We start from the raw sequence: 18061 nt of genomic DNA on the forward strand, positions 1-18061 counted from the left end.
CTTAGTAATATTAATTATAAATCAAAGTGTCTTAACTGTTTTTGTGGCTACAATAAATAATTCCAACCTTAAAACAAATAGTTAAAATAATAAATCATTCTGGAAGAGATTGATTTTTAGGGTAATTAACCCTACCTGTTATCTATCTATCCATAAGGTAACTCAATTTTAAGGCTGATGTGGAAAACAACATTATTTCACAAGGATTCAAACTTTTCAATCTATCCATAACTTTGAAAGAAAAATTACCGTTCCATCATTTAAAAAAAATAAATCATTATTTTCTTTTCAATCCTCCAGACGTTTGTCACCTTGCTTGAGTATGCTGCACTCTTCTGGGCATGGAATTCCATAGCAGTTATCAAAATAATCAAGCCATAAAGTTGGTTTTATCATACAATTATTTCCCACCAACAGAAACTTTGGGTGTATGACTCATTTCACACAAAGCAAATATACAACAAATAATGACGGTTAAAATGAATACTTAAATTAAAAGTGTAATAATAACTTTTTATTTGCTTTTATATTTTCTCCTAGTCTAACCGCTGCATTGTGGGCACTTTCCTGAAAGGGGCCAGCGGTTCGCTTTGTTTTAAGACAACAAGCAGAAACAAAGCTCAGATCACGTCCCAGAGAAGGGTGAGGGGTAGGCTGAGGCTGCTAGGAACTAGCTTTCAGAAATCAGTCAACTTTTCCCTCCCTGATAACCCTTTATTTGCGGAGCAACGGGGGAATTACGGACATATTTTGGAGAATAATACTATCTTGAAAACAATCTCTTTTGGACCAAGTCCTTACTTCCATGGAAGTGGTCAAATCCAAGACTTAATTTCAACACAGCGTTCAAATTTATTACTTGAAGCCGTGGCAACAGAAAAAAACTGTCTTCTTTAGATGGAAAATGTGACAACTTCTATGAGGTAAATGCATTTCAAAGTGGGAGTGGGTGGGCGAGGCACACACTTCATTTTTTTTTGCTTTTTTTAAGGGGGGGGGGGGGGAGGATGCATGGGAAGAATCCTAAGCAGCCGCAGCACCCGAGCCGCTAACGATGGGAGACCAGGCTGCTCCAAGGCTCTCCGGCCACAGCTCCTCACCTCGGGACTTTCGGGTTCATTGCTACGGGGCGTCGGCGGAATCCCTGCCTTGGGTAAAAAAGAGGGTGTTTGTGGAAAAGACGCGCTGCCAAAGGACCCGGTGTCCGGGATCCCCTTGGAGACCCTGCCCTGGCCGGCACCCCCTCGGGGCGAGCCCCACAGGGCTCTGCACGGGTCCGGGGTGCGACCGGGAGGTCCCGCGGCTGCCCAGGAACCTCTTGGACGACTCGGGAACCACCATCCCCCGGGCCCGAGGCCAGCGCAGGATGCACTCCCCGAGCCCCGCCCGCCGCCTCGCGCCCTGGGCCTCCGCCGGGGCTCAGAGCTCCCCCCACCCCAACCCTCCCACCGCCGCTCCCGCCCGCCGCGCGCCTCGGGGGCCCGGGACCTCCCCGCCCCCCGGCCGGGCCCCCGCGAGGCAGCGCTTCCCGTAAACTCCCTACCCCGCCCGGCCCCCTCCCCGCCTCCGCCCCGCCCCCGAGGGACCCTGAGCGGCGCGCGATTGGCCCGGCCGCGCCATCACTCTCCGGTCGCGTCCCCGCCCCCGTTTCCGACCGCCCGGGCGCCCGGCAGCGGTGCTAGTGCTGGCGGGGCCGCGGCGGAGGGCAGCGTGCGGCACTGCGCGCTCCCAGTCGCCCGCGGGTCGGCGCGCGAGCTCTCGGGGCTGCGGGCTGCCGGGCTGCCAGCTCAGCCGCCGCCTGGGAAGCAGAGGCAGCTAGTCCCGGTCCGAGATGGGGAGGGAGCGAAGTTGACGGAGTCCCCCACCCACGCTGCGCCCTTCCTGCCCCCAGGGGCGCTACCCTCTCCAGGAGGTGCCCGCGCGCGACCCTGCTCCAGGTGTGCACGGGACACCTCGCGTCCCCCCCCCGCTTCCCCCCGGGACCCGAAAACTTCACCCCAAGTCCAGCGGCTGGACTTGGAGGGCGGTGCCCTGAGCCCGACTCGCGATTCCGCGCGCCCGGGGAGCTGTCCCGGAGGCTCCCACGGCCGTCGGAGGGCGGGGACCCGCTGGAAACTTTATCGCCATCCCAGTCATTACTACGTTTTACTGCTTCTCTCCCGCAGGGGCTGCCGCCGGCTGTCTGTCGCGCTTGCCTGTCCGCCCAAGGAGCCACCCCAGGAAGAAGACCCGGAGGGGAGTCGTCTGCCCGGGGGATACCTGCAGCCCAGCCCCGGGGTTGGGGCGGCCTGGATGCGCAGGACCCAGCCCCGCAGCCGCGGACGCCGGGCGGCGGCGAAGTTTGGCTGCTGAGCGGCGGGGCGCAGGGCCACTGGACAGCGGGCAGCCCGGCGGCCGCGGCGGGAGCGATGCCGGTGGGGGGCCTGTTGCCTCTCTTCAGCAGCCCCGCGGGCGGCGGCCTGGGCGGGGGGCTCGGCGGCGGCGGCGGCGGCGGCGGCGGCAGGAAGGGGTCGGGCCCCTCCGCCTTCCGCCTGACGGAGAAGTTCGTGCTGCTCCTGGTGTTCAGCGCCTTCATCACGCTCTGCTTCGGGGCGATCTTCTTCCTGCCCGACTCCTCCAAGCTGCTCAGCGGGGTCCTGTTCCACTCCAGCCCCGCCCTGCAGTCGCCCGCCGACCACAAGCCCGGGCCCGGGGCGCGCGCCGAGGACCCGGCCGAGGGGCGAGCCCGGCGCGGCGAGGAGGGCGCGCCCGGGGACCCCGCCGCTGCCCTGGAGGACAACTTGGCCAGGATCCGCGAGAACCACGAGCGGGCTCTCCGGGAAGCCAAGGAGACGCTGCAGAAGCTGCCCGAGGAGATCCAGAGAGACATCCTGCTGGAGAAGGAGAAGGTGGCCCAGGACCAGCTGCGTGACAAGGCGGTGTACCGGGGGCTGCCCCCCGTGCGTTTCGTGCCGCCCATCGGGACGGTGGACCGGGAGCCGGCCGATGCCGCCATCAGAGAGAAGAGGGCAAAGATCAAAGAGGTGAGTGCAGGGTGCTGGCAGTTCCTCCCCACCCGCCGTGTTTTTTTCAGGGAGAAACGACAAACCTTTTGAAACTATTCATACTGTGATATTACAGTGCCCGGGGGGCATGGAGGTGGACTACCTCCACCAGGTGTGGTGCCCAAGGCTCTTCCGTTTCCCCTTTTTTTCAGTAGTGTAATAGATGTGGCCAGCTACTATCCGAGGTTGCATTCCGTTGCTTCTAACTTGCATGCTCCGGTGAGCGTAGGCCACACGAGGGAGGCATTAAATGCATGGGCAAGTGGTGTGCAAAAAAAACCTCTTTTTTCCATTGGCTGATACTGTGAATGGTCTCTGACAACAGGGGCAGTGAAGGTCCCAAACAGCCCCGGTAAGATTTGGACGCGGCTTTGACAGGAAGCCAGTGTAAACACTAAGCATCAATCACACGTGATAAAAAAGACTCTTAACAGCAAGCCAGCACACCCCAGCCTGCAGGCATGTGGCCCCAGTCTGCCAGGTGGCATCCTGTGTGTGTGTTATTTTCAAACTGTCAAGGTGAAACTTGAGAACTTGCTACCATTGGGGGGGGGGGGGGGTGGGAGGAGCACACTGTGTTTAACTTAAAAAAAATGAAAAATTGAAAAAGCCAAACCTACTGGCTCTTGCATTTCTGGTGTAGTCAGAAAAAGAAGTATTTCATGTGATGCAACAGGTTTGCCTCCACGGTGGCACAATGATGACAGACTTAATCTAGGACAAACATGGACTTCGATTAAGTCTTTCATCATTTCTTTCTCGGTATTTTCATTTAGAACTGGTAACATGTGGCTAGTTCACGGCTGGCTTAAAGCCGAAGGGGACCTTAACATAATTTTAGAGATGAACGTTGAAGGGCCCAGGGCCTGTTATTGATGGAGTCAGGACTTAAAACCTGGACTTCCTCCCTGTCAATCTGTGTCACCTGTGTCACCTGTGGCCAGGCATGTGGACATGCCTCTTTCCGCAGCTAGTCTCCCGTGTGAAATTATACCAGTCAGGATTTTGACACGGTCCAAGAGATGTTGGAGCCATATTAAAAACATTTCATCTCACATCTTGATTCAGATGGCTGAAATACATTATGAATGGAAGTCATGTTTTCGTCATTTTAAAAAATTTCAGAGTCTCTGAATATACATTTGGTGTTTTGACATTGGGTAGGTAATCAGGAGAGAAAGCTTCCTGGAACTCCCATTTTCAGACAGTAAAGAGAATTTTGAGGAGGTGAACTGGTATGTAGCTTGAGTGGCTACAGAATGGAATACGCTCGATTGTCATAGGATGTGTGACTTTACTATGAGACCGGATGACTTTGGTTAAGCTGTGCTAGAGCAAGTTAAAGTGGATTTGAGTCCCTCCTAGTCTTCCTCGGTAGCCTGCCTTCACCCCTCCTGTGCAGATAGCTTCCTTCCACAGCCCTTCAGCTTTTCTGCTTTGAGACCCTTCCTCAGGCATAGAAGCCCCCCAAGACTGGCAGGAATGGATTTTTACTCACTCCCCCTGACAACTTTTGTCCAGCAGTTTCCCTTCCCCATGAAAATCTATCAGGGCTACATAACTAGGAAGGTGGAAAAAGCTCTACTTCTCACCAGCCATCTCCCTCCCCTCTTCATCCCCAGCCTCCTTAAAAATATCCCACCAAAACCCATAGGTAAATTAACCCTAAATCTGCCTCTGCTTATATTTTTCTTAAGTTTGAAGCATTGTAATTGACATGTCTCATGCTTCTAATTTCCTATGAGCTGCCAGTTAGTGCAGCTCATTGTTGTCCAAGGAAATTACTTTAAATACTGAAGATGTATGGATGTTAAAAAGCTATTGTGACTGACCAACAGTGTGATTCAAAGTGCATTTAGAACAGAAGCAGTGGGACAATAGCAGTCATATTAGCAGCATGCATATCTGTCCCTATTAGGTTCATGCTATCTGTGTGTCTAAATCAAAAGGTCTTAATTAACCATGTAAAGGGAATTTAGGTTGCCTTCCATGTCCATGTGGTGCTAATATGTTAGCACCTAGATGTTTTGAAATTGCTCAGTCTTGCATAAAGTGGTGGAACGAAATGTGTTCTTTATATTCCATGTTGTGAGAATCCAAAAAAAAAAAAAAAAAAAGCCAGCATAATTAGCTTCAGTATTTAGTCAAAGTCTAACGGGAAGAAATGGATTATGGCTTTTCATCCGATTAGTTCAGGCAGATGTGTTCCTTTGTAAATAAAAATAAAAAAGTAACTCATGTTAGTCTAAAACTGGGCTGTAAATGTTCAGTTTTAGAGAGAAAAGAGTGGTTGCCCATTGTGAAGAGGGCACTGGACTTTTAACTTTACAAATTTAGATTCCGTTCCAGGTACCACTATGGACTGCTTGTCTTGAACCAATGGATCTTTGCCCTGGTTTTGATCTTGATCGTTCCTATATTTTATAGTTCTCTTTACATACTTAGGTTCTCTGTTGCACCTAAATGTACTAATAGTTTTATAGTAAAATTAAAGGATATATAGGCAAGTCTAATATTTGGGGAGCGTAGACTATAATTCCTGAGCCAAACTTTTATTTGGTTTAAAGACAGCCAATACTATTTTTGTATTGCCAACATGTTTGTGTTACTGGTACTGTGGTAAATTTTTAACAAATTTGTGCCCGGAGAAAACAGTCTGTAATTTCAAATAGGATATTGCCTAGTGCACTTCACAAAAAGGCATTATCTGCTTTCCAGTACTTATTTGATCGATGTTCAATCTTGGTGTAAAACTTAATACTGAAATTGACACACACGCACACACACACACACACACACACACACACTCGTGGTAAGTTTGTAAATAAATTAACTCTGGAATTTCCCTGAAATTTATAAGACATATATAGTATATATTTTCATGAGTTTGATCTTTTAAAAACTGTACTCAAGTTGTCCTTAGCTTTAAAAGCAGTATTAGAATAATGAAGCACAGAAGTTAGAAAATTTGTCAATTTTTCAAAAAATTAGGATGATTTTTTTGGGGGGAGTTCCCACCAACCTAAATGGGGTGGGGGTTGGGGCCGATTGGCCAGTTTGGGGTCTATCAGGTAAGGCATCAGGTCCTATCAGCGGTGGGGTTACTATTGGCTTCTAAACAGGCTCTAGTTTTTTTTTTTTTATTACAGACCTATTTAATTATAAGTTTAGAAATATTTTCATATTGATGGCTGATAGCTAAAATATATTTTTATACCTTACACTAGCTTTAGGTTGTTCTTGAATCTATAATTTATGTTAACGATTAACAGTTAACCCTTTTATTAAAGATCAGACATATGAATAATCTACCTTGGCAGATTAAAACAAACTTTTATTTTGAAACTTAATTTTCCAATTTACTTGTATGGGTAGTTCTGGTGTGGAAAATGATTTTTGCAAAACCATAAAAGCCACACTTTGAAGACCTGACTCTGAAGGACCTTATTAAATACCCTTGTGTTGTTACCTTGCCTGTTTTGCTCTCCCTGCTCTGAAGCACACACATTGAATACGGGCAAATGCAAATTTCCCCACTCACACGACCGACCATTCCCAGAACAGGTACATCATGGAGTGTTTGGGAAGGGCTCTCTCTCTAACAAGCAGATGAATAAATTTGGATTTCAACAGTGTAAGCACCGGAGTAGACACTGACTATTGAACATTAATATAGGAAAGCAAGAAAAGATTGTTAATGGACAGTCAATTACGTTCAGCTTAATTTTTCTGTCAACTATTGGTAATCTGTTTGAGAGGAGTATTCTGTCTTCCTCTTATCAGGTAACTTAAGATTCATATAAAGGAGCTGTATTTAGGACTTAAACTCTAGTTAAGGGTGTGAGCCAAAACCGGTTTGGCTCAGTGGATAGAGCGTTGGCCTGCGGACTGAAGGGTCCCGGGTTCGATTCCGGTGAAGGGCATGTACCTTGGTTGCGGGCACATCCCCAGTGGGGGGTGTGTAGGAGGCAGCTGGTCGATGTTTCTAACTCTCTGTCCCTCTCTCTTCCTCTCTGTAAAAAATCAATAAATATATATATATATTTTAAAAAAAAAGGTGTGAAAAGAGGTAAATGCATTTTTGAGTTACTGCATCTGCATTTCTTATGTGAGCTACTAAACAAAACCATCTGGAGAAATGTATCCTAGTATCTCACATGTGTAAAGAATGCCTTTGTATGAGATCTGAATTTGTGGGAATTCAGTGGAGAATCTGAAAACATATATTTGTATTAAACTATTTCATAATTTATGATAGTACAAATTCTTTATTTGAGTGAGTTTGAAAGATATGCCTCAAGGTCAGAGGGAGGGAATACCCACAGGTCTGTGTGAGTGAGGAGGACAGAGTTTACATGCCTACCTCAGAGGTGTCACTGGTTAAGTTCCAGAGCACTCACTGCAGTAAAATGAGATTCGCAATAAAGTGAGTTGTAATCTTTTTGCTGGTGGAGCGTCTTGCTTTCAGTTTGAAGAAAAAAAAAAAAAAAGGCAACATCTGTGAAGTGTAATAAAGCAAAATGCAATAAAATGAGGCAGATCAAAACTGCCCTGGAGCCTGCTTCTACCCCATAGGCCAGTAGAGAACCTGTGGCCTTTTAAGTTCTTTATAACCTATACAACCATAGAAATGTATGTGTTTGTCAAAGATCAGTTCTGATTGGTCAAAATAGAAGCAGCCATTCTGTGAGCTCCAGAGATACTATGAAATGCCTTTCTCATAAGCAGACAAAAATGATAAAGGAGAAACCAGTGTCTGATAGCTTAAGGAAGAAATTTTTTCTTTGGGGAGACTTAAGTCTTGACTTTTCTTAGCCTAGTGGCTTCCTTAGTATTAAGTAATTGAACTATACCTCTAAACGCCACCCCCCCTAACCCCGTAACCCTTCATTCCTAAATCTGTTTAAAGGTCCTTTACACAAACTCTGCAAATGAATTTTTCTGTTACCAACAATATGCCCTAAAAATTATAGCTCTGATTTTTTAAAGTAAACATATGCTCTAAGTCATGAAGTATTGTATCTGGATGAGACCTTAGAGATAGCTCAGCTGTTCATTTTACAGTAGAGGCCACTGGTGCACAAAGATTGGGGGTTGGGGCCGATTGGCCAGTTTGGGGTCTATCAGGTAAGGCATCAGGTCCTATCAGCGGTGGGGTTACTATTGGCTTCTAAACAGGCTCTAGTTTTTTTTTTTATTACAGACCTATTTAATTATAAGTTTAGAAATATTTTCATATTGATGGCTGATAGCTAAAATATATTTTTATACCTTACACTAGCTTTAGGTTGTTCTTGAATCTATAATTTATGTTAACGATTAACAGTTAACCCTTTTATTAAAGATCAGACGTAGGAATAATCTACCTTGGCAGATTAAAACAAACTTTTATTTTGAAACTTAATTTTCCAATTTACTTGTATGGGTAGTTCTGGTGTGGAAAACGATTTTTGCAAAACCATAAAAGTTCTGGAAGTCATGCTGCCAGTTAGTGTAGAATTGAGTTGAGAATGGACACCCCATCCTTGGTGAGTGTTGCTCACTATCCTATCATGGATCGCATCCTAAGTAAAATGCCAAAGAAGTGTTCATTATTTGCTGACCCTAATGCAAAGTACAAAGCACACATCATGTAATTCTTCAGAAATATCAAATTGACCTCATACTCTTGTTATGTTACCTACAGTCATTTTTTTAAAAAAATCTTACTACTGGCATGATTTAGAAGATTTCATCTTTCTAAAGCTGCCCAGGGAAAGTTTGAGAGGCATTTTTTCCTATTTATAAATATCTCTGCAGGAATCATAGCATATCTAATCATCCAACTGGGCATTCTTTCCAAGGAGACGTGAGGGAGAAAAATGGGAGAAAAGCAGATAGGAGGGATAGCCTAGAGAAGAAGGCTGTGACAGCCAGGGGGGCTCTTTCAAACTATAAATGTATATACTCTTTTATTTTTAAACTAGAGGCCCAGTGCATGATTGAATCATGCACGTGTAGGGTCCCCAACACACTTTCGCTTTCGATCACGGGGGAGCTGGGTGCCTGTCCGCTGGTGCACCAGGCCTTTCAGAAGCCTCCGCCCCGCTTCTGAAAGGCCTGGTGCCTGAGCGGACAGGCACCCAGCTCCCCCGCTTTTGATGGTCCGCGGTGGGACATGAGCTCGCTGCCCCAGAGGCCCCTTCTGTGCCGCAGCACAGCCATGGCACAGACACTGAGCTCGAGCTGCCGCTGGTGACGCGAGCTCAGCGTCCCGCTGGCCCAATCAGCCACCCCAGCCACCCCGAGTCCGGCACCCCACCCCCTCACCTCCTAGCCAATCGTGGGCATAGCAAAGGTACGGTCAATTTGCATATTTGCCTATTATTAGGTAGGATTAGTTTTTAATTATAGTGGACATACAATATTGTATTAGTTTCAGGTGTGCAGCACAGCGATTAGACATTTATAAACCTAACAACGTGGTCACCATGATAAGTCTAGCACCCACCTGTCTCCATTCATAGTTATTACAATATTATTGACTGTATTCTCTATGCGGTACCTCACATCCCCATGACTTGTTCTGTAACTTGCAGTTCGTACTTGCCAGCTGTCCTCCCCTTTTTCGCCCATCTCCTCACCTCTCCTCTCATCTGGCAGCATCTCTGGTGGGTCTCTCTCTGTGAGTAGGTTCTGTTTCATTTGTTCTTTTTTTTTTTTTTTAAATCTTCTACAGGTAAGTGAACTCATTCCGTATTTGTCTTCCTCTGATTTATTTCACTTAACATAATAACCTCTAGGCCCATCCATGTTGTCACAGATAGGAAAATTTTCTTCTTCTTTTTTTAATAACTGAGTAACATTCCAGTGTGTGTGTACCACATCTTGGTACATAGTCTTTTGACATTGTACTATGCGTAACAGAAGAACTGATAGCTAACCTGAAGGACTACATTTTTTAAAAAGTAGTCAGACATTCAAAATTACACCAATCTTGCTGTCACTGGTTTGGCTCAGTGGATAGAGCGTCGGCCTGCGGACCAAAGGGTCCCAGGTTCGATTCTGGTCAAGGACATGTACCTTGGTTGTGGGCACATCCCCAGTGGGGGGTGTGCAGGAGGCAGCTGATTGATGTTATTAACTCTCTATCCCTCTCCCTCTCTGTAAAAAATCAATAAAAATATATTTTAAAAAATTACACCAATCTATAGATTTCTCATTCTAGGAGCACACAGCTCTCTTCACCCAGGTAGGTCCTGAGATTCTCGGATGCCCTCACCTTTCCCTGCTCCATCCATTTGTAGCAACGTGGTGGTAAGCAGGGCTGGTTCTGAAGTCAGATGCATGCCCTGGGTCTGAGTTGGGCCTCTTTCATTTACAAGGCTTATGACCTTAAATAAGTTGTTTTGGGTTTGTTTTTGTTTGTGTGTTTGTTTGTTTTTTATCTTTCAGAGCTTCATTTTCTCATTTGTAAAAGGGGGATAATAATAGCACCCATTTTTGTTGGATCAGAAGGCTTAAATGTGACCCTCCACACACAACACTTAGAATCTGGTATCAGGCATGTAGTGAGCGCATAATAAATGCTACTTGCTATTATTACTGTTTTAGTTATTGCCTAAAGCTGTTAAGCCAAGATTATGTTGTTTCATATACTGTTTGATAAATCAGGGATGTGGGTAATTAAGTTTCAAAAAGTTATCAAAAACAACTTCAAATAAGTGTGATGCTTAAAGGGATCACAATGATCTTTCCAGACAGCTATACTTTTATTGTGGTGCTGTCGACTCTGATTTTCTCAGATTTCTGCCACATTTCAAAAGATTTTAGGTATCTTTAAAAGTATATGCTTCTTCAGCTTGTGTACTTCAAAACGTGTGGTAAACAATTGATTTGTCTCTTCCTCACCGTCTAATGTGCTTGTTACTGAAGTACCATCTTCTGAGAGTAATCACAGTTCCTGAGTTATCTCCTTAAGCATGGAAATCGTTCCCCAAAATAGAGAAAGTGGTTGAGTCAAGTGCATTTTCATCTGTTTTGTCTTTGGAGGAATGTTTTTAAGAAGAGAGAAGAAAATTATTTTAGACTTGGCAAACATTTATATAATTATGATCAATTCTAGAATCAGAGCTCAGTCTGTCACTTGATAGTCAAAATTCATATACAGAAGTTGTATTTTATAACTCAAAGATTTGGGGCCTTTTTTGAGAGCTTTGAGTTGAGCTTGACTAGGGTTTCGGGCCCAGGAGGACCTCAGAGAGCCTGAAGCCCAGCACTCATCTTACAGATGAGAAACAGTGCACTCGGGATAGAGATGGGAACTGTCTCTCAGTGCCAGGCCTCGCTCAGCCTGTGCTATCTCAACTCGCCTCCACCTCCTGCTCAGGCCTGAGTGGTAGGCCAGCACCGGAGCTCTCTGAGACCATCCTAGGGGGAGATGACACATCTTTGCTGGGGAAGGTACATCCTGAGAAAGCAATCCTGGCTAATTCCTTGGCTCTGAATGCAGCAGCTCTGCCCCACCCCCACTGAGCCCTGATAAAGACTTCTGAGATCAGTAGGTGCTTGAAAGAAAACCTAATGAGATTAAGGTTTAAGAGCATTTGAGGGGCGAAGCCCTCTTTTGTGTCTGGGATACTCTGGCAGTTGGCTTTGGGTACTTTAGAACGCAGCAGGCCCGCAGATAATTCAGAGCAGAGATAATAAAATTAAAAGGCGCAGGTAGGTATCCTTTGTAGTGGCGTGGCATTTGTAACTGAATTGCCTCCCTCACTTCCTTTTTTCTGTCAGTCCACGGGCTCTTAAACTTAGCAAAGGCGCAGTCCCTGATTTTCTCCGCTCCTTTTTGATCACTCTTATCCACAGCCTTTCATCTGGAGACACTCGGGCCACAGTATATGGACTTTCAGTGGCAGTTTTCCACGTGTTTGTATGTGGGTCTCCCATCGATTATCCTGCCTCCGGTTTCCAGCGTGAGAGGAGGCCTGGAAGTGAGGGGCGGGAAACCTGATGAAGGACACCACGTTCTGCAAGGAGACGTCTAAGAGCAGCGCTGAGACAGTCTCTGTTGCGACACTGGTGGGGATGCCCGTTGGCCTGAGCCAGTCGTTTATAGGAAAGGGTGTGGCAAGAATTGATGTACCCAGGCTGTGGATGACAGTATTTGGGACATGAACTCACGCCATCCGGAGACATGAGCTGTTCTGAAATCTCCGTATCTGCCAAATCCTTCTTCCCTGATGGCGTTTTCAGAGTCCTGTGAAGAACACTTGACTCCTCTAAGGGGCTGGAGAGTCAAAACATAGAAGGCCAGGGCTCCTGGTCCACACTGCCCGTGGCCGTGTCCAGCTTTCCTGAGCTGATGCTTCTTGGGGCAGGACTGTCTGACCCTAGTTCCTCTTTAATAAGATCTTTAATAAGATTGTGTGCTGGAACTACTAAAAGGGGCGGGCGTTTCCTCACAGTGTCTGTTTGTCAGGGCACAAGGCAGAGGACAGGCCTGTGGAATGAGTAAGGCAGCACAGGAGTGTGTGCCCAGTCTCAAAATCTCATTCCCAGAAATTTCACCATCGGGGCCTCCCTTTCGTTGATGTATTGCTTCTTAAAAGCTGCTGTTAGAAGTATATCACTAAAGTGGCCCAGCAAAAATTGTTATACTTTGGGATTTGTGTTAGCGAGGGTGAGAGTATGTTTGTAGAAGAAGTAAGCATCTTTCATTGTGCTATTTCATTATGAACGAATGCTTGCTTGGGAAAGAACCTTTTAAAAGTACACAAGAGTAGGAAAAAGAAAAAAAAAATCCTTCAGTCTGTCACTCAGTCACAAGTAGTGTCAACAGTACAACCCACCCCAACATGTAGGTTATTTCTTTCTACAGTTGCAGCCACACACTATATATATGACATGTATATATACACATATATATGTTATTTTCATTTTATTTTAATGTGTCATTGTACGATAGTATAATATATGAAAAAAGCATCCTAGTTTTTTTTAACCATTCCCTTGGTCCTGAACAATTAGATTATTTACAGTTTTTTTGTTTTTATAAAAATTGATGAGATAAACACCTTTGTCCATTAAGTTTTTGCCTCATTTTTCATTGTCAGCACCTCCATAAGTAGCACTTCCCTTTAAATTCCTAAAAGGGGAAATGAATGGGTCAAAGGATCATTGTATATTTTGAGGAATTACTTTCCAAAAACAGTTTATACTTCCTCCTATAATATAATTTATACTTCCTCCTATAATATAATGAATGTAGCCTATTGAATCTTTATTACTTTCATAGGTGATGGAACAGTATTTTGTATATTTAATTTGCCTTTGAGCAACATTTTCTCTTGTGTTGGTTACTAACCACATTTCCTCATTGTGAATTGTATACTATAAGTAAGTTTTTAAAGGAGCAGGATTGGGAAGAAGGCAGAGCTTGGAGGCCTATTTGGTGGAATATCAGAGAATATGGCTCTAACCTGTCTTAAGGGATATGGACTCTTGAAGGAGGCAAAGTCCTGAAAAGCAATAGAGAGCATTTTATTTTCAAAAACTTACAAGCCCGGCCACTGTGGCTCAGTGGTTAAGCATCAACCTATGAGCCAGGAGGTCATGGTTCAATTCCCGTCAGGGCACATGCCTGGTTGCAGGTTCCATCCCCAGTGTGAGGCATGCAGGAGGCAGCTGATCAATGATTCGCTCTCATTATTGATGTTTCTATCTCTCTCCCTTCTTCTCTGAAATCAATAAAAATTAATTTTAAAAAATTTGCTCTTGTCTGGGTTGGGACCTAAGATAAAAAGTAGTCTTTATTGATAGGAGCACAGCCTCCTATTTATTGGGATACGCTCAAGATCCCCAATGGCTGCCTGAAACTGCGGATAGTACCAAACTCTATATATACTATGCTTTTTCCTAGACATACATACCTTTTTAACTTGAAGCACTGTACGGTTCTCTTTGGCTTATTCAAATTGCCAGCATCACTACTTTTGTGCTTTGGGGCCATTATCTATCTATCTATCTACCTATCTATCTATCTATCTATCTATGGCTAATACGCAAAGTGTCCCCACGGGAGTTCCACCAGGAGTTCTATTGCTCGCTATGATGTGCACTGACCACCTGGGGTTGGCGCAGAAAGAAGGAAGGCCCCGGCCAGCAACCAGAGAAGGGAGGCCCCAGCTGGCAGCTGGAAGGCCCCAAACGGCCCTCATCGCAGGCCAGGCCTAGGGACCCTAACCATGCACGAATTTTGTGCACCAGGCTCTCGTTCAATAATATAAGGGTTTCTTGAACACAAGCACTGCAATACAGCAACAGGTGATCTAAGAACCCAGGGGGCTACTTAGTGACTAACAGTGGGTCCGGGGGTGTCTACAACCTAGATACCCTGGACAAATGGATGATTCACACCAGGGTGAGTGAAGGTTAGGCGTTTTATCATTTTAGCACACTACTCAGAATGGCACACAATTTAAAACGTATACATTGTTTATTTCAGGAATTTTCCATTTAATATTTTTGAACTGCAGTTGGCCTTGAGTAACTGAAACCACAGATAACGGAGGACTACTTATGTCAGCTAAGCTTCCACTGGCTTATCTTCACTGTTAAGCAATAGTTGGGGTTTTGCATCAGATATTTAAGGAAGGTATGGCATCTCTGGAGATCTGCAGAAAGGATGAGGGAGGATTTTTCTCTTTTTAAAATTCATCAGAATGATTTTCTGTTATTTTAAGATTATAGTTGAAGATCAAAAGTTGTCCAAATATAATTTCAGAAGTGATTTTAGTGATACCGGAAAATTGGCAAGTCTTACAAAGTTAAATTTTTTAAGAGAAAATTAACCCAAAGGAAATCATTCATAAGAATTCATAGCAGTAACCGTATACATCTTTATGTGTGAAGGGGCAGGCCAGTCTTTTGTATGTTAGAAGCCGTTAGTTTTTCAAATAGGATAAATGTACTTTTTATCTAAGGTATTTATTTTAGAATAAAAGACAAGCATGATTAGTTTATGAAGTTTGGGCTTGTTGTTTTTTTATTTTACTTTTTGCTAATTCCTCCTAATAACGTGGATTTAGACCTGCTTTTTTAAGATGGCAAAGAGGTACATATTTCATAATGCATTTGTAGTCTGACCTTGGTTAGTTCATAAAAGTCTGCTTAATGTCAGAACTGTTTAAATTTGGCTTTGAGACTACATTCGCTACATGGTGAATAACAATTGACATATTACATTATTTTTATAAAGTGTGGTTTGAGATAATAGTTTTAGAATATTTAGGACGCTGTTCTCTAAGATGTGTTACTTTTGTAGTCAAAGTGGTATATAAAATGGCAACTACAGGTTTTCAACTCATAGTTAGAAATGCCTCAAACCGTTCATATTGTGTTTTCAGGAGTTATTAGCCCGAGTCAGCAATTTTATAAGGCATTCTTAATAAGTCTAAAAGGAATTTTATGTAGTTCAAAAGCATGTTTTATAATTGGCATGTGTTAATACATTGTGCACATTCACTCCTATTAAGCATTTTGGTTAGTCTTCATTACTTAATCCTCCTAGGGGTTACTTAGCTTAGAGTGTGTGATGAAGAATTCAGTAGCTTAAGAAAAAAAAAAAAAAAGTGGGGGTTGGTCAATATGAGGAGCATAAAAAATGAAGATGATTCATTAACTACTATTGAAAGCTGCTTTAGCAGTTAGGGTGAATAAAAAGTCTGATTAATGAAGTGTTCTATCAGTAACGAGATAGAATGGTAGCATAGCTTGGAAGTGCTTCCGTTTTTTCTGCCTCCAGGAGTACAGAATCTCCGGGACATTGGCTCTTCCTAGCCCTGAGTCCGCCCCAGAGCCACCATGCTGAGCAGGAAAAAGAGCTTTCTCCTTATCTATCCACCTGTCGGCTAGCCCTGGGCCTTGCCCATGATATGACCCAGTAAATATTTGTTGAATGAGTGTGCTTTTCAAAGCAAACATGTGCAGAGGTTAAGTGTGACAGCCCCCACCTTTATATAATCACATAATGCAGAAGTAGAATCCAACCATCTTTAGAGCCCCTTCCACCATCCTCATGGCCCGCAAGCCATTGTCTTCTGAGGGTACACTTGACTTTTGTTTTGTTTTGTTTGTTTGTTTTTTCATTTTAAAATGATGTACTTTTTGTTATTGATAGTATTATAAATATCTCCCTTTCCCCCCCCTTTTTCCCCATCCTCCCAGCCCCTACCCACCCCTCAGGTTTTCACTACCCTATTGCCCATGTCCATGGGCTGTGTATATAAGTATATAAGGTCTTTGGTTTATGACTTTTGATAACAGTCAAAAGTGACTCAGAACTGCATCTAGTGAGTGAATAAAGAATATATCCATGTAGGAAACACCTTTTCCCGTTTTAAAGTTGCTTTCAGAATGATTTATAAAATGAAAAACTGTATTCATTTTCTTACATGACTTGTAAACTGGCTGTGAAGGTGGCTCCTAAAATACCTTTTGAGCAGCTGGAATGGAGCTGAAGTAAATGTAGATACTGGTGAGATTCCCCCGAAGGTCCACACTTCCTTGAACGTAAATGTTCCGTTTCATTTCAGAGTTAGCCTGCTTTGTTTTCATACCCAGCGTTTTGTTTTTCGGGTCTAGTCGCCCACCCTTAGCCATGGTTTTGCTTTCTGCGGTTTCAGTTCCCTGTGGCCAACCATGGTCTGAAACTATCAAACGGACGTTTTCAGAAATGAACAATTCAGACGTTTTAAATCGTGTGTTCTTCTGAGTAGCGAGATGAAATCTCCGCTGTCCTCTGTGGGGTGTGAATCTCCCCTTTGTCCAGCATCTCCATGCTGGACGTGCTCCCTGCCGGTTAGTCGTGTGGAAACCACCCTGGTTATCAGATCGACGTTTCCTGGAGGCCGGTGCTTGTGTGTGCAAGTAACCTTTATCATCCGAAGGTCAATGAAAGCCTAACACTATGTCACAATCTCCATGCCATTCACCCCTCTTCATCTGTCACATAGGAATGGTCTCCTCTCATATCATCACAAGAAGGATGATTACAGTGCAATAGGGTATTTTGAGAGACCACCTTCACATAACTTTTGTTTCAGCATATTGTTATATTTTATTATTAGTTGTTGGTAATCTTGCTGTGGCTGGTTTATAAATTCAACTTTATTATAGGTATGTATGTGTAGGCAGACACATAGTATATATAGGGTTTGGTATTCTCTGTGGTTTCAGGCATCCACTGAGGGTTTTGGAACGGATCCACCATGGATAACAGAGCACTGCTGATTTTAATTTGGGTAAAGGTCTCATTTATTTCTGTCCATTATTACCTAGAAATTGGACTACATTTAATAAGAACCGTTTTTATTTTTGTTTTATATTTCAATTTTATATATGATACACCTAATTAAAGGTGTGTGTTTTTCCTATCCTAGTGAAAAACTTTTGAGGGACAATGGTGTTTTCATAAGTAATGCTAACGATACTATACCGAAATGAAAAGTCATAGGTTGGGTGTTATTTTCCATAAGAGAAATCAGAACTTAATAAAAATGTTCTCTGTAAGAAGGTATATTTGGAGAAAGAATTCTGTTTCCTAATTTAATATTGTATCTCCTGAAAAGTGCTATCTCAAATAAATATTTGCATGGTACAAACTATGAATTTTATGAATTTGCAAATTGTCCCTTTTCAAATGCATTCTGCAGATCTCTATTAGATTAACCTTCTTAAAATATCACTTCTCTCCTGTTGCCCAGCTCAGAGGTTTTAGTGGCCCTTCGTTTCCTATGGAGTCAGCTACTCAAAGATTCACCTGGTGGGCATGTTTACTGTCAGATTGCTGGGCTCTGTCCCCAAACGTTCTGATTCAGGAGGTGTGAGTGGGTCACAGAATTTGCATTTTTAACATGCTCTTGGGTGATGCTAACACTGCTGGACCAGTGACTAAAGTTTGAAAAGCATTACACTGGAATGAAGTTCCAGATGCTGAGGCTGACATTCCTAATCTACAGATCTGCCTTGATTTGCTC

The 18061-nt window shown here is 44.0% G+C and overlaps 1 protein-coding gene across 3 annotated transcripts in view; it reads left to right on the top strand.

Annotated features, from left to right (window-relative positions):
• The first annotated feature begins 1667 nt into the window (after positions 1-1667).
• MAN1A1 (mannosidase alpha class 1A member 1) overlaps positions 1668-18061 on the top strand; it is a 153588-nt gene continuing 137194 nt past the window's right edge. For 2 of the 3 annotated variants that reach the window (XM_054722268.1, XM_054722267.1), the window contains exons 1-2: positions 1668-1937; positions 2166-3023. In XM_054722268.1, coding sequence (XP_054578243.1) covers positions 2409-3023 — 615 coding nt within the window. In that variant the 5' untranslated portion in view covers positions 1668-1937; positions 2166-2408. Of the gene's footprint in view, positions 1938-1986; positions 3024-18061 lie in introns of those variants that run through there. The other variant, XM_008140627.3, reaches the window with a different exon arrangement.

Source organism: Eptesicus fuscus, chromosome 10 (assembly GCF_027574615.1).
Source record: "Eptesicus fuscus isolate TK198812 chromosome 10, DD_ASM_mEF_20220401, whole genome shotgun sequence".
Lineage (NCBI taxonomy): Eukaryota > Metazoa > Chordata > Mammalia > Chiroptera > Vespertilionidae > Eptesicus > Eptesicus fuscus.